The 25,770-nt window shown below is 39.6% G+C and overlaps 1 protein-coding gene across 3 annotated transcripts in view; it reads left to right on the top strand.

The window, feature by feature from the left end:
• FRMD3 (FERM domain containing 3) overlaps positions 1-25,770 on the top strand; it is a 93,575-nt gene that overhangs the window by 35,240 nt on the left and 32,565 nt on the right. For 2 of the 3 annotated variants that reach the window (XM_042033568.1, XM_042033569.1), the window contains exons 4-6: positions 6,256-6,334; positions 19,075-19,172; positions 20,392-20,515. In XM_042033568.1, the coding sequence (XP_041889502.1) occupies positions 6,256-6,334; positions 19,075-19,172; positions 20,392-20,515 (301 nt within the window). Of the gene's footprint in view, positions 1-369; positions 404-6,255; positions 6,335-19,074; positions 19,173-20,391; positions 20,516-25,770 lie in introns of those variants that run through there. The other variant, XM_042033570.1, reaches the window with a different exon arrangement.

Here is a 25,770-nt window from a genome sequence, read left to right on the forward strand (position 1 = left end):
TGCCCAGAAGTTAATTTTTGTGCCTTTCTATGCCTTTAAACTGAGCCTGAGAGGGGGAAGGAAAAACTGAGCAAAACTTTCTCAGAGCAGTTTGCAGCTTTTTCAAGGTCACACAGAGATAGTGACTGTTTTTTTCCAGCTGCAGCAGGGGAGGGAGGAAGCACCCGGCTTGCTGCTTTCCAGTCAGCTTTTGGCCAGTTGTTCAGTTTCTTTTTCTCTGGGGAGAGACTGAGAGTTGAATTTTTTTCCTTCCCTGGAATTTCGGATTTTCTCCCTTTTCTGCTGGACTGCTTCAACATCAGAGCACATCAGGAGGACTTTCCACCGGGCACAGAGGGCCTGGCCCTGGGCCAAGCCCCAGCTCCGAGGAGACCAAAGGAGGACCCTTAACACTTTTTCCCAGGTTTTTTCTCTACAGCAAGAGATTTTATTATTTAGCATTATTTTCCTTTTCCTGTGTGTTTGGTAAACAAACAGTTTTTATCTCCTTCACTTTCCTTCGAGGAAAATTAATTTTTTTCCCGAACCTGGTGGGGGAAGGGTGGTTGTGCCTTCTCTCAGAGGACATGTTTCTAAATTTGGCCAAACCGGAACAAATTCAGTGGCGCCCAACTGTGTAGCTCGAAGGAAAGTGAAAAGCCTGTGCTAATTACATTTTGGTTTGAATTTACTTATTCTGTGTTGGGGTAAAATAGCCACCATGTTAGTTGAGTTCATAATGTCTCTCTGCTTGATATATTCATGTATTTCTGGTCCGTAGGCTTGTTTAAGGTACTAGTGCCTTTCTGGTCCCTAGGCCTATCTGCCTATCCACAACTTGCTCCAATCTTATCCTTGATAGGGAATTTTTTCAGAGCAGGGGCATGAATTCGGATTTCTATTTTGCTGTGCTTGGTGATAATGATTTAGAAGAAGTTAACAGAGGTACAGGCAGCTGTTCGAAGTGTGTATGATATGTGGTTTCTCCATCCTAACCCCAGTCCTAGCTTTGGTAGCCTGTTTTGGGAATTTATTAGTAATTGCACCCAGATTGTAAGAGGAGGAGGAGACAGAGTTTCTCTTTCCTTTAAATTTGATAGGTTATCTTTTGAGAATGCTCAGTATCCCCTGGACATTAAAGAGACCACCTTCCTGGTATTTTATCTGGTAATCTTCCTCTATGTGGTTTGCAGCTTGTCTAGAATGAGAGCTCAGATTTCCAGGGTGATCGATGAGACACCTGACCCAGAGGTGGAACATCCTGAGTGGGGTGGGGAATGGGAGGATATGGGCCAAATCCTGAAGAAATTCTCTGACGCAATGGTTTGCAATTTCCCCCCTGAAGAAGTTCAGAGACCAGCTGAGGTGTGGAAATATTTGAAAGAGAAATACAGTGACAATTCTAATGAGAAAAAGCTCATTGCAATAGGTTGGGCTTTGGCATATGCCTATCTCACACTGCAGCAGGTAAAGGTAGAGGGGCAGGAAGATAAATCAGCAAACCCTGCAGATACCCCAGTCACTCAGGCTGCAGATAAACCAGACAGCAAGCCCAAACCAGATGGAGAGTCTAAGCCACTGACAGTGGCTCCTGTCATGAGAAAAAAACACACAACCAAAACTGATCGTCCAGTGAAAGATGAAGATAATGCAGGGGAAGGAACCTCAAAACCACCAACTGACTCAGGCACAGAAACCATTACTGAGTCATTGTCTATAAAGGACCTTCACAGCTTAAGAAGGGACTACACCCGATGGTCTGATGAATACATAATAAGTTGGATGGTCTGTATTTGGGATGCTGCAGGTGATGATGTGATTCTGGATGGTGCTGAAGTGAGGCATTTGGGTTCCCTGTCACATGATCCAGTCATCAACCAAGCGATGAAAAGGGAGGCTGACTCTGCCAGGCTCTGGAGATGGGTTTTGACAGGCGTGGTTGAAAGATATATGTGTGGAGATGATCTCTACATGCAGCAAACCCAGTGGAAGACCATAGAACAAGGGATCCAATGCCTGAGAGAACTAGGGGTTGTAGAGATTGTCTTCACAGATGACCCAGGATTGAGGAGCCCAGACCGGGCCAGAGTTAATCCATTCATGTGGCGAAAACTCATATGATTTGGGCAAGACTATGCTTCTGCTTTAGCAATAATGAAACCAAACTACGGTGTGAATGAGACTGTGCAGGATATGGCAGTGAAGCTCCGAGTATATGCAGACTCTGTGCATGGCCCAACCCATGCAAAAATCGCAGCTGTGGAAACACGGGTGCAGAAAATGGAAGATGAAATAAAGAAGAATCACCAGGAACTCAAGAAGGAGATCAAAGAGGGCCTTCTCCAAATCTCAGTGGTACAGATCAGGGATTCTGATACCAAACGCGGACGTTCCCAAGAGGCCCAGCCAACCAATCCCCACACAGCAACACACTCAGTCCCTCACCATCAGGATCAGGGAGAGAAGGGTAAAAGCTGGAAAACTCTGCGTTAAGACTAAGACAGTTTAATAGGGAAAAGAAAAGCACTCACAAGCGAATCAAAACAAGGGATTAATTCACCACTTCCCATGGGCAGGGAGGTGTTCAGCCATCTCCAGGACAGCAGAGGCCCACCATATGTAACAGTGACTTGGGAAGAAAATCACTCCAAAAATCTCCCCTTCTTCCTTTTTCCTCCTACTTTATATACTGAACATGATGCCATGTCATCTGGAATATCCCTCTGGTCAGCTGGGGTCACCTGTCCTGGCTGTGTCTCCTTCCAACCTCCCTTGTACTCACAGTCTCCTCCCCAGTGCGCCAGTACAAAAAGCAGTGAAGGCCTTGGCTCTGCGCAAGCCCTGCTCAGCAACAGCAAAAACATCTCTGTATTATCCACCCCATGTTCAACACAAAACACAGTCATTGTGAAGGAAATTAACTCTACCCCAGCATAAACCACCACACATGAATACTTTTTTCTTTTTTCAGATTATTTTTCTATGAAGAAAATGGTAATATAGATGTGTAGGTTTTTTGTAGACTTTGTGATTCTCATGTGAGACTCAGTCCCTTAATTACTGATGTCTGTACCAAGGGAGACAGCTCCCATATTCCTCTTTGTTCAGGTCAGGGTGTTGTAGCTTTGGGCATACTTTAGGGAGATCCTTACTGTTTCATGTACATAGAATATTCTACCTTAGTTAAATGTAAGTCAAATAAACTTTAAAAACATACAATCAGTTGCCTGGAGAACTATGCTCTGTGTGTAGTTCCTTCATGAGGAACACTTAACATAATTTAAATGATCTTATTTGTTCTTTTGCCTTCACCTCTTACATACTGTTCGCATATAAACTGGCAAATCAATAGTTTTGCCTCAATGGAGTTTGCTGTCAACACTATTCTCCACACTAAACTCCTTTTAAATTATTGCAATTGTGAATAATTTTTAGTGAGAAAGTGAACTCTGATGGTAGGAAGTTCTGACAGAGCCTTGGGCATTTCTCTATGCCAGCTACTCCTTATCTGAGAGATAAAGGACCCTTTTGAAAGTAAAGGCTTATAAGAAATGGCTATTAAAAAACTGATTATGTGCTTGTTAGTTTTGTGTTGATGAAATGTGCTCCTGCAAATTTTGCTCTGTTTTCAGAAGGTTTGTTGTTAATGTTTGCACTTTAATATGTAAGTGGTAGAAGTAATTTTACTTTCAAGGAATTGAGAAATTATCTGGCTTGACAATCACATCTCTTGAGCTGATAAAATTCTGCTATGAGAAACCAATGAAAGAACATGAAGTCCTGATGTGAATTTCTCCAGTGCAGTAAAATCTATAAGAAAAAGGCCTTTTTAAATACTTACATATCATCTAATGTGTCTTGGGAAGAACCTTAGGCTTATGATCTACCTTAAAATTAAGATGGAGAGTAAAGTGGATAGCTCTGGGAGTTCCCTCCTTCCCCATTCAAATGTTCATTGTGTCTGGTTTTCTAATCAAGAATAAGAAACAGAAAAAGAAGATCTCCTTCTGTAATTGCAGGGACCTTTCTTATCTCCAGAGATGAATTAGATGGATGGGTTCATATTCTTTTTACATTTCAAATTGCTAGCTGGGTTTGTTCCATTCTTGCACAGCAATAGAGAAGGGACTGCAGGTTGCAGCAGACTTGTATAGTATTGCTGCACTGCCGAGGAGGAATATTGTTACAGAAGCTTGAGTCTAGGAAAAGATTTGCAAAATAGGCTTTAAGCTGCCTTGACAAATCTCCTGCATGTCCTGTGCATTGGTGTGTACTTCTGTCACATACTGTTCTTCTGCTACAAATAAAATATTTCCTACTTTCACATTTCTTATGAATGTGGGCTATTTTTATAGTGCAGTTCAGCCATCCTTTCCTCACTATGATACTCTTTTCTTATAGGGCAGCTGCTAGTTCTATGTGGTTACTGCCAGAGTGGAACTCTTCTAATACAAATCCTTTTTTTTTCTTTCTTTATTTTTACCACAGACAGATTTTCAATTTTTTTATTGACATCAAAAAATTGGGTAAAATTCAGTACATTTTGGGGTCTTGCAGTAGGCTTGTATTTGCTAGGGCCCTCATTAACTACTCTTATATCTGCATTGCTATTTCAAGCCCAAACTAAATCGAAATCTGCCAAAATATCTAAAAGGTCTTTTTTTCTGAGAAAGAGCTCTTGCTTGTTTAATTCAGGTTGTCTCTTCTATCATGTTTTGTAAGTGGAACAGTATTCCAAAAGCATGGGTTTTCCTCCCTTGCTTAGTTTTAAGATGCCTATTGAGGAGTGAGAGAACCGTTTAAGATGACTTCAGTTATCTTGCGCTTTGTCCAGGCAACTCGACTCCTTAGTGAGTTTCTGCATGGCTGCTTTCCTTTCTGGGACAGTGAACTCACTTTACCTTCTACGCTGCCGTAACAGGGCAGGGAAGACATAATGATGTCTGCTGTTTTACAGCCTCTTTTCAGATAATGCTGCAGTCTAAGACAGCAAAGCCCACAGAAAATAGACTGAGTGCTTCTCTAGCCTTCAGAGGGCTTCTCCAGATTTGAAAAGTGTGAAAGTTCAAACCTCCTCTAGAGAAAAAGGCTTATTTTTCTTTATTCATTTCCTCTTCATTTCTATTTATTATTGATTACTTGCTTTCTTTTTTTTCCCTGTATTTTTCATCATTCCATTCCCATCCCTTCTGAATTTCCTCCTTGTGTCTTAAATGAGTAGCTTTTTAAACAAGGAAAAAAAGGTGAAATGAGCAGTTTTAATTGAGGCTGACTGTACTTAAAACAAGTACAATGTGAGGTTTTGAAAGAGGAACATATTCCTTTATCTTCCAGAAGAGTTGAGCCTTCTGAAAGATACCAAACATAACAAAAGATTCAATGCATTTCAATTTTGTATTGCTGTTGTACATCACACGGAGCTGTGTGGTATCCAGAGATGTGTTTCTGGAACACTGCAGTCAGAGTAGATTGAAGAGTATCATGATTGTTGAACTAATTACCATATGAAGCTTATACAAGCCTATGAACTGGTAAGCTTTAGAAGTTGGTACAGTAAAATGTTCTGGTAGCTTACTAATTACTGTTATAATTTACAATTTAAAAAAAGTATTATTGATTTCATGTGTTGGTGTCTTCCATTTTCTCTGTAATTTTTTTTTTGCGGTTTTCTTCTGCCTTCCCTTTTCCTGCTGTAGAAGCACCATCTCTTCAAGGTTTTGCAAATTTAAAACTGACTGCATACGTTGAGAATATACCACAAACAAAATATTTTAAAACTAACTAGAATATTATAGACCTGCACTTCACTCTGAATCAAAGTGCTTGAGAGGCACTGATTAAAAAATTGTAATATTTCCTGTTGTCATGATCCTTTCCTCTTTCTCCATTCCCTTTTCCCTTTTCCTTTTCTTTTTCCCCCCTTTCTTTTCTCTTGAAAGGTTTGTACGTCAGGCCTGGTATTGATACCATTGCTCAGAATTAGGTACTATAATCTTATTAAATACTGGAAACAGAAATATTTCTATTGTTATTAGGAAAGGTACAGAAATATTTCTATTTAATTTCACAAATTAAATGGTTTCTTCAATTTTGTAGTATTACCATTGTTTACTGTTTGCCAAAAAAACCACCCCAAAATAAAACATATATAATATTTACTGCTCGTTTGAACCTCTGCCTAAACTAACCACTAGTAAAACTCTAAGTTCGCTCTTTCGGAGTGGCTTAAGCAATGCTTCTTTGCTAGTGTTCTCATGCTTTTTCTTTATGTTTCAGCTCATCCACCATACACCATGTGCTTTAGAGTGAAATTCTACCCACATGAACCCTTGAAGATTAAAGAAGAGCTCACCAGGTATTTTTTTGGTGTTTTTTTTTTGTTTGGGTTTTTTTGTTTTGTTTTGTTTTGTTTTGCTTTGCTTTGTTTTCTTTTGTTTTGTTTAATCTGTGCATTTAATGTGCATTGCTAACAAGTTCAGGAAAAGGCAGATTGTGTGGGGTAGATTTCTCACTATTTCTGCTAAAATTAGCATAGGCTGACATTTGCAATACTGATCACTCTTATTTTTATTGTGATTTTTAAAAGCAGTTTAAGAGAGCTTTTCTATAACATACAGAAAAGTAGTTAGGTTATACAAGAACTTTCAGGAAGTGACTCAATGGTCAAATGATTGGGCAAAGGTCATGACTCTTTCTCTGGCAGGGATAAGTTCCTTTTTTGTCTTTGTTTGTTCTTCCTTTCTTTCATTCTCTTTTTTTTTTTTCCCCCCTGAAATAATCTGGGAAGTTTAATTCAGTCCTGACTATTTCAATAGGTGTATGTATAGTCTCACTGAATTTTCTCTTGTATGTGTCTTTAGGATCATAAACAAGATAGTCTTTTCAAAGTACTGATAGGCCTTTAGCGAACTGATGTAGAGGTGAAATATATTTATATTTTTCGAGTACAGCTGCTATGGAGGGTAAGAATTCTTGCTGCTTATGTTGGAATTTTGAAATTTATGCTGTGAAAACAGAGCTGTACAAGAGCTCAGTTGTGCTTAATGAATGGGAGCTTTGTCCTCACTGCTGGCCATTGTGAGTATTCTCTTGCTCTGGGCATTTTTCCAAGAAGTGTATGTGTGGGAGGGAAATGTAGGAAAGTAACAGCTCTTTTGAGCTCTGCACCAGCTATGCAGGACTGTATGTACGTTTTACCACCTTGTTAGTGAGCAGGCCACACTGCTGGCTGTTGGCTGCATGCTACAGAAGAACCGAGTGCCTCATCACTTGTTGCCTTAGGTTCTTTGTTGATGCTCTCCCTGAGCACTGCAAGTTCTTATGCGCACAAGTCACTTCATGAATGTGGGTGATCCCATTGTCACTGGCCTCATACTGAAAGTTTCAGAAACAGCTTGTGCTCTGCTGAATGGTACGTTTATAGTTTGTATAGAACAGCTGGAACATGCTGTTCATATTATAGCTATTTATCTTGAATGAAATACTAAAACCGTTCAGCTGAGTAAACAGGTTGTAAAGCAGGACGTCAATGGATTTTCATTATTTGTTACTGTTTGTCCTTGGATGAACATTTTACCTTTTATGGTCCAGAGTATAAGCTTTGTACAGACCTTTCTCATTCAAGAGTCTAAATTAATTTACTTTAAAAAAACTTCTTGGATATCCTCCCAGGATAAATTTTATTGAAATGCAAAACACCAAGAATTGGCTCACTGATGTGTATTGTGCTGTATGTTTTAGTCTCTGATGGGATATTTCAATTTTTAAAGTAAATTTTTGAATTTTTAAAGTAAATTTTTGAATTTTTAAAGTAAAGTTTCTGTGTGAGAAATGGGTTACAGTATTTTATAAAAACTAATACCATTAAGAGCTTAAAAAGGAGAAATAATTTGAGACATCATTAATTCAACCTGGTTTTGTATCTGATCAGCTTAATAGTTTCCCAATGTTGTTATCTGGGAAGCTTTGCTTTGTCTCTGCGCATGTGTCTTACACAATAACTAAATACAGAAAATGCTCCTCAAATGAGCAAGTGGAGTGTGGTCATGTAACCCACCTCTGAGAATTTGCTTCATGACCAAAGCAGAGGGTCACATCCAAGGTGATGGTCTAGATTGGCTGGAGTTATTTTTCTTTTCCTTGAATTGAAATGATTGGTGAAATGCAAGCAGGAAAATGTTCATTAGCATTTGACAGAGCACAGTCATGAAACGTTGAAGACTAGTTGGCTAATTGGTAGATTTTTGTTTTGCCTTTTTTTTTAGTGTTGCTGTGTTCACTTGACAATCATATTTTTGTTTTGAAAATAAATAATTAATATTGTCACCCTTTGACTTAAAAGCCATCTGTACTTCACAGCTGTATGTACAGTCAGCTGAGTGAGAGTAATAGTGCTTTGCATTTCTGTTACTGTCTGTGCCTATACATGTCAGAGTTGCTCTCTCACTTCTTCAGCTGGGTGGAAATCTGATGGGTGTCTGTGGTCCCCATTTAAATAATGAAATTAAGTTACAGTAAGACATTCTGTCACATTGCCATGCCACTCTTTGGTTCAGAACATTAATTAACCCTGTGATTAATCTCTCATGTGAATTATTGTTGATGCAGTCTTCGTAAAAGCTTTATAGGAATAAATCTTTAATGAAGCATCTTAGAGGCATCAGAGGGACTTACAGTTCTTAAAAAGAACTGCTTTTCCTACTCTTTCCACAGAAATAGCTGATGAAAAAAAATCATCTATTCAGTAGATGAAGCTGTGTGTGTAAGGGGCAAAGGTTTGATTTCTGTGAAACTGGTGTAACATGGGTAGAGACACTATTCAGGATTTAGACATCACTTGCAGGAAGAAAATTTAACAGTTGTCACCTCAGATTACTGATTCTTCATTTCTGTCCTAACTTATAGGTTGGGCTTGACTATAATCCTTGAGTTACTCTGTGGGTTAACATGTGAAACTATTTTCAGAAAATTAAGGTGGAGAATGACCTAGCTGAAGTTACCACTATGTCCATGATATTATAGAAAAAACCCCTGTAGTATTCTGAAAGTATGTGCACACTGCCTGTTCAAAGGCCAGGAGTGCCTTGGGCAAAAGATGATGCTGCGTACTTGCCTGTCACTGCATTTTATTAGTCTGCTAAGGACAACTATGAATATTTCCATCACGTTGTACCTTTCCAGCCACTTACTTTCATCTTCTCTTGTTTTAATTAACAACTGCTTCCATAGCTATGCTTTTGAAATAAATTCAGTGCCTGCCTTTGGATGTCAAGGCATTCTGAGATATTATTGCTAAAGAAGAAATTCTGTGGAAAATATTTTTGCCTCTCACTGTGGAAGGTGGTTCTGTGTGGTCCTTGGTCACTGTTTTCTCTAGAGTGAGCAGGTTTAGGATGGTTAACTTCACAAGTTAACTTCAGTGGCCATGGGGGTTTTTGCCTTGATCTCTCTTGCTTATATAGTAATAGACTACCTGAAATCCAACTTGTCAACGAAATCCAAATCTTAATGCACTTCAGTGCTTCTCAGCTCATCATCTTAATGGCTGTCAACACGGATTTAGAAGATCTGTCCTTATTTCTGGAAATACTGTTTCCACAGCAGGGCACTGAAGCTGCACATTTGAAACATGTTTGAGAAAGACTAAAGTTATGCTTTTTCTCTTCAATTAGGCAATTTTTCCAATGCCAGCTAAAAAATTGTGATGAGAAAGTAGCAAGGATTTAATTTATTTTTCTCAAATTATTTGGCCTCTGAATGTGCACTGGAGGCTCAGTAGACTGCAACACAAGCAGTGTATATAGATTTTAGAATGTTTTTTATAATCTTTTAAATGGATCAGCCTTAGTAGAAGACTGATGCTGCTTGTAGTGGTGATGCTTGGCACCCCTCAAAGCCTTTCTCTCACTTTCTTCTACAGCTGGGCCTCTCACAGGGGAGAGAAAATATAATGAAGGGTCCATGAATTGAGATAAGGACCAGGAGAGATCACTCACCAAATACCATCACAGGAAAAGAAGCTGGAATTGGAGACATTAATTGGATTTGTTACTGACAAAATCAGAGCAGGATAGTGAGAAGTAAAATAAGATCTTAAAAATGCCTTCCCCCCCACCCCTCCCTCATTCCCAGATTTACCTGCTCCCCCAATGGCACAGAGAGATGGGAAATGAGGGTTATGGTCAGTTCATCAGAAGTTGTTTCTCCCACTGCTCAGGGAGAGGAGTTCTTCCCCTGCTGCACCATGGGGTCCCTCCCACAGGAGACAAGTTTCCATGAACTTCTCCAGTGTGAGTCCATCTCACAAGCAGCAGCTCTCTGTGACCTGCTGCAGTGTGAGTCCATCCCACGGACAGCAGTCCTCCCAAAACTGCTGCAGCGTGGGTCACTCTTCCACAGGGTGCAGTCCTTCATAGACAGGCTGCTCCAGCATAGACCCCTCTCTCCATGGGCCTCCCATGGGTTCACAGCCCAACCTTATCAACTAGACAATAGCACCAAATGCCACATCCAGCCTTGTCTTAAACACCTCCAGGGACGGTGACTCCACCACTTCCCTGGGCAGCCCATTCCAATGCCCAGCCACCCTTTCTGTGAAGAACTTCTTCCTACTGTCCAACCTAAACCACCTTTGGTGCAGCTTCAGACTGTGTCCTCTTGTCCTGTCACTGGTTGCCTGGGAGCAGAGACCGACCCCCACCTGGCTGCACCCTCCTTTCAAATAATTGTAGAGAGTGATCAGGTCTCCCCTGAGCCTCCTTTTCTCCAGTCTAAACAAGTCCAGCTCCCTCAGCTAGTCCTCACAGGCCTTGTGCTCCAGACCTTTCACCAGCCTTGTTGCCTTTATCTGGACATGTTTGAGCGTCTCAGCATCCTTCCTGAATTGAGGTGCCCAGAAGTGGACACGGCACTCAAGATGTGGCCTCACCAGTGCCCTGTACAGGGCGACAAGCACTGCCCTGGTCCTGCTGGCCACACGATTGCTGATACAGGCCAGGATACCATTGGTCTTCTTGGCCTCAGTGGCCAAGAAGGACCTCTGCTTGCTCATGTTCAGTCCACTGTGAATCGGTATCCCTAGATCTCTTTCTGTCTGGCCTCTGTCCAGCCACTCTGTCCCCAGCCTGTAGTGTTACAAGGGATTGTTGTGACCAAAGTGTAGCACCCAGCACTATCATATCACTGGATTTGGTCCATTATCCAACCTGTCCAGGTCCTGTTGGAGAACCCTCCTACCCCGCAGCAGATCAACACTTAACACTCAACTTAGTGTGATCTGCAAATTTGCTGATGGTGGACTCGATCCCCTCACCCAGATCATCAGTAAAGATATTAAACAAGACTGGCCCCAGCACTGATCCCTGGGTGACACCACTAGTGACAGGCCACCAACTGGATGTAACTCTATTCACCACCAGTCTCTGGGCCTGACTATCCAGCCAGTTCTTTTCTTTTTAAATCAGCATTTGCAATGTGGCCTGACAGTGATGCCATGAAGATTTTTACCTTTTAGACCCCTGTTATACCTTTTTACAACTTCTGTATTCCTAGTGCTTTTGCCTACATTCTTGGACTTGTTTGTCAAGCTAAGAGACTAAACATTTTAGAAGCTTCGTAGCTAGGAATCAGTGTACCCCAGACCCCAAGGTCCTCTCCAGAACATATTCTGTAAACCAAGATAGAACCATCCAGGAGAAGGTTCCTTGGGGAGGGGGGCTCACTTGAGCCTCTCATTGGGGAATCTTTGATAGATATGCTAATTAGTAAAACCTATAATGTTATACCAATGTTGGGGGGGAGGAAGAGAGACACGGAGAGAGAGATAGACTCGGCAGGGTGCATCTCGATGCATATGACCTGGACGTGTGCACCTAAGGATCCTTAAAAATAAATACCAAGGTAAAATCCCTTTTCCCCTTCTAACCGTGTATGACTCTTGATTTTAAGAAAAGGCATCAACAGGACTGGGGTAGAGGCCTTGAATACATACAGTTTTGGCATTACTGTTAATTTCTTTTTTCTTCATTTTCTTTTTGGTTAATTCCCATTGTTTTTCCAGAAAGCATGATAGCTTGATGGGGAGAGAAGGTTTTCTTTTGCTATGTGCATCAAACTGTGTGCAGAAAAAAAGATATTCTGTAGTTCACTATAATGCCCAAGGTTATTCTGCTGACATGGCATGAAAAGATATAAAATTGCTATGAAGAAAGTTTTAACTCTAGAAATCATTCAATCCACAGCATACATAGCATCCCAGCAGACTTTATGGAAAGTGTAGATATTTTGCTCTGTGCCTCTCTTCACTGTTCTTGTTCACAGATCAGAGCCCTGAGAGGGTCCACAGCTGGGAAAGCCTGAGATGCTGTGCATGAACAAGATGTGAACAGTTGAGGGAGTATGGACAGATAGATCCAAAGACTGATCACACTTGGGCACAGATTTCTATTTTGTTATTTATTTTCAGTGTTCTTGTTTAGGTGATAAATAAGCCAGTATTTTTTATTTCTTATATAATAAAGCATCCCAGGGCTTCATACTTTCTTATCCTCAAATCCCTATATTATAGTGTGTATGCATAATTAAAATCAGAGAATATGAAGTCATTTGAGGTCCCAAAGGAATGCTCTAAAATGCTACAGATAGTACTGTATCGGCAGTAATCCATGATTATTGTAGAAAAAAAAGAGTTCTAGAAGTGGGCATGGGTCAGTACCTGGTGGAATTAACCAAAGATGGATTATTTCAACTAGCTTTCATCATGCCCTTTTTTCCTAATCCATATTTCCTAATCCAAGAAGCAATCTTCAATGAGTACTTTGACACAGGAAAAGCAGAAGAAAAAAGAAAAAATTGTTTAACTGGAAATCATATAAAATGACAAAGACATGGGGTATGTCAACATGGCACACTCAATGTTTGTCTAGTCCAGTCTCAATCAGCTGTACTTGATATTGCCATGTGCTGGAAGAGTCTGGTGCTTTTCCCTCCAGAATCAGGAGGCCAGTTGAGGTTGACAGTGCTCCAGCTGGTTGTTAATGCCTGAATATCAAATGATTTATTTGCAAGTTGGAAAGTTGTGCAATATGTTAATAGCTCTATGCTGGGCCTGTGCTGCTAGCCCTTTTCTGGACATCATTTAGGAACACCTCTGCTCCTCTTGGTACCCTGTTCTGCTTTTCTTGAAATGTGCAGTCATAGCTGTGCTTTGATGTCTATGAAAGTCCACTTGTCTATTTTGGCTTTGTCAAGGCCACATTGGCAGTTGTCAAGTGAGTTTATAATTTTAACAGTATTGGAGTCACAATCAGATTGAATACCATAGGTCTTAAAAGTGAATGTTTTGTTAATAACAATTTCTTAATGTGCTGCAGGCTTGCAGATAACATTCAGGGTGGGGAAAAAATTACCCAGGAGAGTCATGTTTTTTTGGATGGAGATAGTGCCTAAGGGAGCAGAGGCCTTGTACATGTTCAGAGCTCTTGGTGTCTTCTGAGGGGAGGGCAGAATGGCAGAGAAGATGCAGTCCAGTCATGGTGTTTTGCAGGAAAGACTATTCCTGTGCTGTGGTGGGACTTTTATGTAGCCAGGAGCCAAAACAATGCTTGTCTCTTACTGCTGCTTTGTCTGCTTATTCATTAGTGAAATTAATTACTATGTAACAATAAAGATTTTTTCCTCTGTAGCCAGTGATGTCAAGCAACTCACTGGGTTGGTAATTAATCACCCTTTTCATTTTCCCAAGAAAAGACCATACACCCTAACGTAGGCACTGACCAGCTCTGAAGCAAGGAGGACAAACCCATATCTTGCTAGATGTAAGTGGTAGTCATAATCCTGACCGCAGAAGTGAGAGATTTGAGATTACTGGAAAGCTGTTATTAAAGTCACCTTCCCACCCCCACCCCTGGGCATAAAGCGAAGTACTTCTTTCTGAAGGAATAGTTTTAGTGTGGGTTTGGGTGTTTTGGGCCTTTTTTTATTACTAGGTATCTATGATTTTGGCAGTATAGGAGGGACATAGGCTCAGAATGGAGATAGGGAGTGTTGATACCTTCATTGTGTTTTGAGTCCTTACCATTAGTATTTTTCTTCAGAGGGCATAGAACAAGTAGGGTGATTCTTTCTACATGTGCCTGTTAACCCAGAAGATAGTCATGCAGTTTCTCAAATAAGTTAACAAGGTAGTTCCTAGTGCTTTTAATATTAGATATTTTAAGAGAAACAGAATTTTCCTTTTTCTTGTGCTTGGATGAAGATTATGCTTTGAAATCATGATAGGTATGCCCTCAGTTCCTAATTCCCCTGCTAGAATTTGGCTTATGACTGATCAGATACATTGAAAAGGCAACTGCCGTATTGACATCAGTGTGGCATGCTTATTGTCACGTATATCTGTTTGAGAAGTGGAGACGTGGGTTTAAGCCATGCTAGGATGAACAGAACTTTCATATTGCTTCAGAAAAACAAGAAAACTAATAGATGATCTCCTTCCCACTCAAATGCACTAAAGGGTTTTTTAATTATTATATTAGGAATTTTAACACTTCATGCCTATTTATTTTAGTATTGATTTCTGGATATTTTTCCCTTATTTGTCTCACCATTCCTGTTTTTTTGTATTTGGTAATAATGTTTTTCTTCACAACCTCCTGAGCCAGTTAGTTCACTATCTGCTATGTCAGGTGCTTTCTTTCATCTGCCCTAAGCAATTTCCTGATTTCACATATTTTCCCCTAGCTCTAGTATTGCAGGATTCAGTGGATAGCAGTTCTGCATTTGCCTTTCCCACTACGCTCATAATTTCAGAAGACTTGCTCTTATTCCTCCTTGAACACCATCTTGCCCTGTAAGGGAAGCTCTATCCTCTCACTCATTTTAGTTCTTCCCTATTAATCAAGTTCGGCTATGTCGTACTCGGGATGCAGAGACCAGAACTAGGTGAAACATTCAAGGTGTGATTATTTCAAGGCTTTAAATAGTGGCAAAATGTCCCTCTGTTTTTTTCATAATATCATTCCAAATGATGCCCAACATTTTCTTGATTTTCTTTTTGGCCACTGCTGTACTCTAAGTTGATATTTTCAGAGCTAATAGAGTGATGATTTTTCCTTAATTTAAATGATATCAAAATCCTACTCAACTACTAGTAAATAAACAAGCAATATATTTTAGCTATTATAATTATTTTTTCTATCACACAATCACAGAATCAATTAGGTTGGAAAAGATATCTTACATCATTGAGTCCAACCTATGACTTAAAACCACCATGTTCAGTAGACCATGGCACTGAGTACCCCACCTCCCTGGGCAGCCCGTTCTAATGTCTAATCACCCATTCTTTGAGGAAATTCTTCCTACTGTCCAACCTAAACCACCTTTGGTGCAGCTTCAGACTGTGTCCTCTTGTCCTGTCACTGGTTGCCTGGGAGCAGAGACCGACCCCCACCTGGCTGCACCCTCCTTTCAAATAATTGTAGAGAGTGATCAGGTCTCCCCTGAGCCTCCTTTTCTCCAGTCTAAACAAGTCCAGCTCCCTCAGCTATTCCTCACAGGCCTTGTGCTCCAGACCCTTCACCAGCCTTCTTGTCCTTCTGCAGACTTGCTCCAGCACCTCGATGTCCTTCTTAAAGTGAGGACCCCAAAACTTGACACAAGACTTGAGGTGTGGCCTCACCAGTGCTGAGTACAGAGGGAGAATGACATCTCAAGTCCCTCTGGAGACACTGTTCTTGATAAAGGCTGGGATGCCATTGGCCTTCTTGGTCACCTGGGCACACTGTTGGCTCATGTTCAGCCTTTTCTCTGCATGGCACTGTAAAGCATAGAAAATATGTTCTCTTATTTGTGATATTACATACTAGTATGTAGTAGTTAGTGTTTAGTTGAGATTCATATGCTTTGGCAAGAAACTGGTGCAGTGTACTTGATGTATCTACTGTGGAAGAAAAAATGCAAAGTTAGCATTCAGAATAATATGATTAAAGAAGTCAAAAATTCTTCTGGGTAGAAAGGCACCCAATCCAGGAATATTGTAAACACATTCATTTGCCCTCTGCCACTCTGTACCTGAGAATGCACAGTACTGTGGAAAACAGCAGTGAGTCTAAGTCAGACACCACGCTGAGATAACAATTTTTGAAGAATTGCTGGATCTCTGGAGGTGACCATATCTGTCAGCTGGAAAGACTGCAACAACTCTGGGAGAGATATTTTCTATGGGAATAAACTGAGTGATGTGACTTGAACAAAATAAAAAAACCACTATGTGGCCAAATCACAAAGTTTTTCTGCGGGAAAGATTGCTTGCCTCATTGAACATCTTGAAATAGATAAATTGTCTGTTAAGCAGCTAGCAACGTGATCTCTGGGGGTCATGATGAAAAACAAGAATAGATATTGCTGACCCTTAATCTGCATGGCAGGAAAGGCTTGGCCAACCTGAAGTTGAGTCATCTGTATTGCAAACAGATATTAGATGGAAATGAAGTTATTCCAATGAGAGACATTTGTGAGTGTAAGCACTGAAGCATAAGTTTACTAGCTTCTTGGTAAGCTTGAATACTTAGCGCCATAAATCAGGTTATAAAGATATGCCAGGGCTTGGAAAAAACAGCTACGGTGGAAGGACACAAGAAGAAGGAAAATCAGATCTGATTTTGCAAGTTATTTCTGTAAGTGCATACAATTTTAAGTTCATACACGAACCTTAGTGAATTTAGGAGTCAGGTATACATTCATAAGTTTTTACTGATCTAGGACGTAAATTACTACATTAGGATTACAGGAACTGTCTGAAGTTTTGCCAGCCTTTGGCAAAACTTGCAAAAATTCCTTTCAGTTGAAAAGACATTTATCTTCCTCATTTGAAAGAGCTTGAAAGTGTTAGTCCTGTTCCAGACTGTCCTTCTTGCTTTGGAGATCTCAGCCTGTCTTCGTAGGAGAGGTGCAGATCAATGTGGTGGCTCTTCTCTGGATTTGTTCCAACAGGTCCACCTCCTTCTTGTGTTGGAGATCCCAGAGATGGATGCAGTAATCTAGATGGGGTCTCACCAGAGCAGAATAGAGGGGCAGCATCATCTCTCTTGATGTGATGCTCACACCTCTTCTGATGCACCCCAGCATAAGGTTGGCTTTCTGGGCTGTGATTGCACACTCTTGGGTAATGTTGAGCTTTTCATCCACCAAGACCCCCAAGTCCTTCTCTTAAGGGATGTTCTCAATCCATTCTCCATCTGGCCTATATTTGTGCTTTGGATTGCCCTGACCCACATGCAGGACTTTACAGCTGGCTTTGTTGAACTTCATGAAGTTTGCACAGATCTTCCTCTCAAGCCTTAAAGTCCATCTGGACGGCATCCCTTCCCTCCAACTGTGTTGACAGACTCCGGCACAGCTTGGTTTTGTTGGCAAATGACAACAAGGATCTTTGATTGTGATCAGCAACAAACTATTTGCTTAGAAATGCCACATGTTGCTCTAATGACCTCACAGCTTGGCTAACAAGCCATGCTCTGAAACCTTGGGTGGGTTTTTTTGGCATTGCTTAAAACCTGAACACAGTGTGGCCTCAAGCTAATGGTCTCTCCGGAGAAGAGTATTCTGTTTTTTGGAAAATCTTACCAGAAGGTTTTTGCACAGGGAGTGCTCAACTGCCCAAGTTATAAATGGTATTTACATCAATATACTGAACTTCTTCTGGTACACTGTCATTGCAGATTAAGAATTTTTACTTCATCTCACTGAGACCTTTGGTTCACTCTGTTACAAGTAGTTCCTCTGGGGTCTACCTGTAGAATAACAGTACCAACATATGGAAGTGAATTAGTGAGCTGTTAACTGGACATTGATTGCACGGGGGAAAAAAAGGGTGCTGCAAAATTAAAAAAGGTCCTGAAATGCAAGTAGAACTTGTAATGCAGTGAAGGGATGTGTTCAGAGTGAGAGAGAATTCCTTTTCTCATTGATATCTGTATTCCATTTATTGTACTCAGTAAAAGTCCAAGGAAAGGCGGAAGATTTCTCTTGCCCTTCAGATAATATTTCCAGGCTTGCTCTTGATGCAGGAGCTCATGGTACTAACAGAAGCAGGAAACCTGGACAAAATATGCCTGACATTGGTGCTATTCATAACACACTTTTTTATTGGCTATGCTGTATGTTGCTCAAGGTCGGAGATGATTGGCAGTGTCAAGGAATGTTCTGAAGGTTTGCAGAAGCCACTGAGTCTTAGTAGAACCCTTTAGATGGTAGACTTTGTCCAGTTAAAGTAATGTTTAAATAGTTTATTTTCCCAGAGAGGTGAAGCAGCTGAATGGTGTGGCTGTAACCAGCTAGGTGCTGGGAAAGGAGCTGCAAGGTGCTGGGCTGTGAGCTGGTCCGTCTCCAGGAGGCTGCTTTGCAGGGGAGAAAGCAGAAGAGGAAGTGGTGACCTTGAAGCTATGCCACTCCATTGGCTATTAGAAATAAAGTTTAAAGATGCTCTGTGGTGGAAGGCAGAGGACAGGTAGAAGGAACCTTTTGTTTCCTTCTCCCCATTTCTTTAGAGAAAGAGATGAATAGGAGAGGTCACCCCCCCCAGGTAGGTCCCCCATGCCTGTGGCTCTTTAGGCCTGAAGAAGTTATTTCTGCCTTCAAACTTCATCTGGGATTCTTCACAGATTAAAAAAAAAACAAAACAGAAGAGGGAAAAATCTTCACTGTGGTCAGTGTGCTATTTTGCCAACAGCAACAGAAAGATTTCCTTGTGTAAACCTGTATATAATGAGAACAGGGGTGCTCAAACAAGCTTACATTACCATAATTTATTTCACATTACTAATGAGCATTGTAATAGATGTATATTTTAAATAAAACACTCTCTATTATATTTCCTAGTGGGTTTTTGTTACTTTTGCTCTTATTATTTCACTGTTATTTTTAAAAATCTATTTACCTCTATTTTTTCCCTTGTGGTTGTGCTTTGCCTCTTTTTCCTGCCATTTAAAAGAACAAGAGAAAGATCCAAAGTAGTTGCACAGCTGGTTTCACACTGATACATTAAATCTGTTACAAAAAGATATTATGTTGTTTCTTAAATTTTTAATTATATTTCAGATACCTCTTATATCTACAAATAAAAAGGGACATTTTCCATGGCCGTTTGCTGTGCTCCTTTTCTGATGCTGCCTACTTGGGTGCCTGTATTGTCCAAGGTAAGTATGAGCAGCAGGCTTCTTTAAATACTTCACTCATGTGTTGGTCCTATCAAAGCAGCAACACAAAACTTGTGTGACTACAGCTACTAGTAACGTGTTGTTGTTGTTGTACTGTTTCCCTGTATTGACATGCCACTACGAAACATAAATAATGCAGCCAGTTGGCCAATGAAAACCAAACTGGAGCTTAAAAAACAATTAAACCAAGCAAGTTATCTTAGCATTTTAGTGAAGAAATATGGCATCAATGTTAGATTCCACTTATCAAAAAAGAAAAACTCTGTTCTGAATCATGAATGGAAATGTAGCCTACTCCATTTGAATTAAGCAGGAGAAAGCGTCATTTAGTGCTCTTTCTTATGTTAAAGAAGACCTGTGTGATGATGGAATCTCTGACAAAAAGAGAAGATGTGATTCAAGGGGAAAGAAAATTTATTTTCCTTTTTTTTTTTTTTTTTTTATTCTCCTTCTGTCTCTCCATTATTTCCTTAGGACCAAATTCAGGTATATATCTTGAATTGTACAGAGAGGAATATCATCTATATATCTGATAAGGGAAATCATATGCTTGAGAGTTCCCTTTGTTCCACCTTAATGTGAATGAAGCTCTTAATGCATTACAAGGCAGTGTATCCAAAACAAAACTGAGCTCAGGCCTTATTAAAAGAGGCTCATTTAGAAAATTGGAACACCAAATGCCAGGTTTGGGTACCTAAGTGACACATCTTTTAGAAGAGAAATCAAGTTCTGCCTGGTACCTTAATGAAAATTATGGCCTGTGTTTCTCTGCTAGAACAGAATTAGGACCAGTCCATACCAGTGAGGATAAATCATGGGAAAAAGGGGAGAATCAGGTGTGCATTGTTTTAGTTCTGCCTGGTACCAGAACGATAGATACTCAAAGGGGAACATTGCCTATGCTTCTGTTTTACGGAGCATTTTTCTGCCACAGAAAATAGTTTAGTATTACTAATTAATGCAGTAGTTAATAACGCATTGAAGTTCTCTTGAAACTCATTGATTAAAGTGGCAGTTATAAGGATTTTGTTGTTTCAGCTAATTATAAATTCCTTAAAGAAACATTTCTTGAGAGATGCTGGATTCTTACTGAGCATGGAAGTACCTTGAATTACACTGCATTTACTGACTTCTTTCCGTATTAATTAGTGTTCCAATTGGATTTTTCTGTTTTGTTTTGTGTTTTGGATCTTTTCAGCTGAGCTTGGTGATTATGATCCTGATGAACACCCAGAGAATTACATCAGCGACTTTAAGATTTTTCCCAAGCAGTCACAAAAGCTTGAGAAGAAAATAGCTGAAATGCATAAAAATGAATTCAGGTAATTTATAATGCTGTTTGGTAAAAAGACAGCTAAGAAATACTTTTATCTGTTTCCAAGTAGCATATGTTAACTTAGGAGGGTTTGTTCCATGAATTATAATCAAAGCTCTACCAATATGCTGTCTAATAAGCTGTGTTTGAAAATGTGGTTTCAGCTTAGGCAGTTTTCTCTGCCTGTTAACCTTCATTAATCATAGCTGTTTCCTGCATGACTGCTGGTAATTTAAACTTCATTTGCTTGAAATGTAGGTCTGGTTAGTGGGAACAGCTCTCATGATCAGAGCTGCTCTGGTTGATGAGTGGAATAACATCTTTCATTTATGGATCACACGTTTTTTGCCCAGAAATTTCTGTCTGTTGAGCAATTCTAAAATTCTTGATAGATATTGACCTGATTGAAACTATAATTAGGTTGTTTTATCTGTAGGTGGTTAATATAGTGGTGAATTGCACAGAAATGTATTTAAGTAACTTCCTTGGAAGACAAAGGAGGTGAGATCCAGGACTCTCTGCATGCTCTTTTTTCTAAATTTTTAAATACTGTAACAAAAAGGAAAGGAGAAAACAGATTAGTCAATCTTCTGGTTTTTAAGTTAAATGAGTTTTAGGAGACAAGTAACAGTGAGCTGTGCAACTGTACCCTCTTCAGGGTTGCCAGTGAATGACATGCAGAGTGTTGAGAGGGAGCTTTCCTGAGGCCCTCAGCATTTTGTTTAGTTGAGGATAATCCTTGGTACATGGGGAAAGGCACAGGATATGCAGAAAATCAAATGAAAGCAAATGATTACACGAAATAAAAGAACAGTTTTAATTGAAAGATTACAAGGCTCTTTGCACTTGCTTACCCTGTGTTTTGTTTTCGTATTTCAATATATGCAAAAAAAGGAGAAAAATTCTTTTTCAGAAGAGTTAAAGCTTAAAACACTTTTTATTTCCAGAAGTCTATAAAACATGTTTTTAAAATAAAGTGCAACATTCATGACAATAAGATTGCTAGTATTAACGTGTCTTCTCTTTTTTCCTTCCTGAAACCTATAAAATTTCTTTGCATTTCTTTCAGTGAAATGATGTGTTAAATGGCATATATCTAACATTTTTAAAGCAGTCCAGCCTGCACTGTACACGGACCCATAGAAACAGCATTTTAAAATAGGAAGAATAATTTCTTGTTGGTATTGTTCCATGCAGTGTCTGCAGATTTCCAAAGGATAAAGTCAACCTTTAAAAACCAAGATATTAATCAGTTAAGACAAGGTGCAATTGAAAAGTCTGATAAATTCAGTCTTTCAAGAACAGGCTAGTGCTTTATTTAAACTTAGGAGAAGAGAAGGAAGGCTGGTAGGCCAGTGCTGGTGGGTTTTATGTTTCGTAACACTGGGAGAGATGTATTTTTCTGTGTTGGTTTGCTTTTTCATTTATGTGTAATTCTGAACATCCTTTGTCAATGTAATCATCTAGTTCCTCTGTTATGAACAACCAGACACACTTTTTAGTTCATCTTTTAAATCCCCTTTCCTGTTGGTGTAATCTGTCTGATCCTGTGACAGTAAATATTATAAGCTTTCACACAGGTCCCTCTGGGATTCTCCAAGTCCTGAATTCCTGCCATCAGTGGTTGCTCAACACACGAGGATATCCCTGAATTTCTTCAGTAGTCTTGTTAAGGCATACCACTCATTATTGCCTTTTGGAAATCAGGTGGTGTCAGGCTGATTTTTTTTGCTTGTGGATCTGCTGGTTCCTATAAAAATCCCCAGGAAGTGTTTGAGGCATAACTACAATTTATAGAAGAATTCTCTTCATATATCCCATTTATATGTTCCATAATTCTCTTTCTATTCCATATTTTACCTGTTTGTATGCTGCGAATTTCAGGCTCAGTGGCTTGTAGCTCTTTGCAGCCCTCATGAACTGCCATCTTTCTTTTCTGTTTTCTTTGCTTAAGTCAGCATCTGGTGTGCCTTACCTATTTGTCTGTTTTCAGAGAACAAAGTTTCAGAGCTGTCTGGGTAGCTGCTATCTGGCAATTTCCCACTGTAGCTCTGTCTTGCCAAAATTGATCATCCTCTAACATTTTTTACATCAGACATTCACCAGTCACACACAAGTTTTACCTTTTTCTGGATATTTAATCTGTGTATGTCTATTCTAGCAGTACAAATCAATAAAACATATCCGACATATCATGAACTATATAGAGAGGGTTCCAGTGCTAGATGATCAGATTTACATATCTAGCTGGAAAAAATGATAGGAAAAACAGGCTTCTCTATGGCATTGATTAGCACATCTGCTTCAATGCATCCTTCAGCAAGTTGAATTTTCTGATAAAAATTAATATTGTGCTGCTCAACTAATATTTTTAAAAGTGCTGCAAAGGTTTCGTCAGGCCTTTTCTTACAAGATAGTCCAGTGACATGTTAGCTGACATCTAACATGAGAGAACAGATGAGTCTGAGAGCCTTTTTAATCCAGATGCCATTCATGTGCCTTCAAAATTGTTACCTCTCAGTTTCAGCTCTGTGTCTGATTCTTTGTTTTCTTCACATGTGTAAACAAACAAAGATCGTGACATCTCTCTCCAGCAGTAGGCTCCCATATAACCAAAGCCCGCGGGCTTGGAAGAGGCCAGTTCTTCACTGAATCCTTTGTCAACATCCTTAAGGCCTGTTCATTGGTCCCATCTTTTCTTCTGTCCTACAGAATGAGGGAAGAATTTAGATTTAGAAGGGAACATGAAGGTATGATGGGAGTGTCTGGGAAGCAGCAATAGGGTACTGTGACAGCTTCCAGTGACCTAGTGACTCATTGGGTGTTATTTAGAAGCCTTTTTTATTACTTAAAGCAGATGTATGACATGTTGTCATTATTTCTTACTGGTTTTGGCTATGAGAACTTCACTGGATTTTAACAAAATACGACCCATTATGTGACTTTCTGTTGCACTTAATTGCAAAAATATAAATGTAACAGACAGAAATTCATAGCAGATTTGTTGAGTTGTGATTATCTTGTGAATTTTAATTAATTATTCTTCCCTTATTAACGAAGGGGGAGGTACAGAACAATACAAAAGACAGAAGAGAAAAACACCTTCTAATAAACTTGATATCAGGTCTCATGTTCTTCAACAGAGTTTCTTACTCTGATAAAGTTCCCTAGTTTTGGAAAGATACTTTTCAGCCAGAGCTCCCAGAGGCTAGCCACCTGAAAATACAGAGATTTGTAAGGGAAAGATTGACATAAGTCCCTATCAAGGGAATTTCTTCTTGTAGGACTGATGTTTTGGTAGGGTTTTTCCTTCTGTTTTTTTTTTCTTTTTTTTCCTTTTTTTTTAAGAACTCACTGGTTGAAAATCAAGCACTTTTTTATCCCATCTGAAAACTAATAATCCATTTTAGCTCTTATATGAGATATTGCACCATGTATTTATAGAAGTGTTATGTAAGAAGTCTTGGATTTATCTGAAAGCCTCACACAAATATTTACTTTTTCAAAAAATTTATAAAGCTACATGACCTGTTCAAATGCCTGTTTTCAATGCTGACCTCATATAAGTAAATACAAGTTATTTATTATTCCCTTGGATAGCCAATGTGGATGCAGGCTTAAGATACTTGAGTGTTACTGAATTGGCTGTTGTCTCCACTTTGTGTACCAAATGCTTTGCAGAAGTCATATGTGAAAGATTATCTTTTGGGAGAAGGAAAAGCTTCCTCTGAGGATGTGAAATCACTGCCATATTCTGATAGTAACTATCTCAAAACACGTTTAAAGTGTTAAGCTAAAGGGAGTATTTTCTTGAAAACCAGAGTAGAAAATTAATGCTTGTCTTTGATCCAAGCTAAATGAAAAGTGTTGCTTAAATTTGTTTTGAAAGGCATATAACATTTTTATCCTTTGCTGCATCATCTACATTGTAATTACACAGTGAGGATTTAAGCATTTTTCAATTTCCTGTGCTGCTTTGACTCTTACTGCGATCCCTTATCCATACCATCAGTTCCCATGTGGCTTTTACCCTGGTGCCAGCAGGAGCACAGTATACCCCACTGATGCGGCTCTCCAGCTCTTGTGCAGCTGTCAGTGGAGCCACTGGCAAACATAACTACAAATGTTACTATCTGAGTACAATCTGGGAGGCTGTCCTAGAAGGCTTGGCAACGGTTGCTAGAAAATGCTTTTCTTTGTGGGTGTTGTTATAATTTCATTCTAGATTAAAGCAACTTCTTTCATGCTGAGTACATTGAAATTCAGCATACATTGAATACCTCAAAAAGCACTAAAACTAAGTTACCATGTAGCAAATCCAGAATCAGGTGGTTTTATTTCATTTAAGTGCTTCTTGTAATTAAAAGAACATATTATATGGTTTTATGTGTAATGCTGGTGGCAGACTCATCTACACTTTATATTTAGCTTCTGGTACTACGCTAATCACATTGGTATCTAACAGCCTCGTACACACGAAGGGAATTCAACTGAAAGAACAGGCAGTATGCTCCAAAACTTGCAAGTGACATTACAGGAGACAGACCCCACTTTTCTGGGGACCGAGGATTTGTTGAGGTTTAAGTGGAGCTGAGGAGGATGTCTGGAAAAGAGCAGAGCTTGGGCTACTGCAGGGATAAGTGCCTTCCAGGCCTCAGGGGCCAAAGTCTTTTTAATTCCTAGTTCTAAAAAATATACCGAGGACTTTGGAGGGCCGAGTCCAATGTCCTCTTCATTTCAGCTTTGTTATCCCATACTGCCTTCCTTAGAGTTTCCCAATGTAGGCGTTTAGAGCTGTGTATCAGACAATACATTGGCATCTGTCACTGCTACTTCAAAAATAACTAATTCTCTAAGTATTAAAACACCATTGTGTGTGATGCAATAGGTGAATAATTTGATTCTATTCTGCTACATTTTCCTAGTGTTTTCACTCCAGAATTCATATCAGTTGTAATCTGCATGAATTAGAGAGATGGTTGGAATGTAGTCACCCAGTCCTTTCCCTGAAGGATTCTGTGTGTGCTAATTTCCTCAAAGCTTTTTTCTTCTGAACCATACTTTTCCAACAGAAGTGTGCTTAAAACCAATTCAAATCAAGGAACTGTTCTTGTAATTCTGGATTGACTAACTAGAAAGTAGTGAGATATTCTTCTGTTTGATTAGTGTTTGCATGGCACAGAGAATACTTCCAGAAGATTTACGGTGAGGCACAGCTTTATGTGAGCAAGAATCTAATGGAAGAGGCAGGTGAAGCAGTAA

Source organism: Corvus kubaryi, unplaced genomic scaffold (assembly GCF_017639235.1).
Source record: "Corvus kubaryi isolate FWS band 111438036 unplaced genomic scaffold, C.kubaryi_AGA036_p1.0 37357, whole genome shotgun sequence".
In the NCBI taxonomy this organism is placed as follows: domain Eukaryota; kingdom Metazoa; phylum Chordata; class Aves; order Passeriformes; family Corvidae; genus Corvus; species Corvus kubaryi.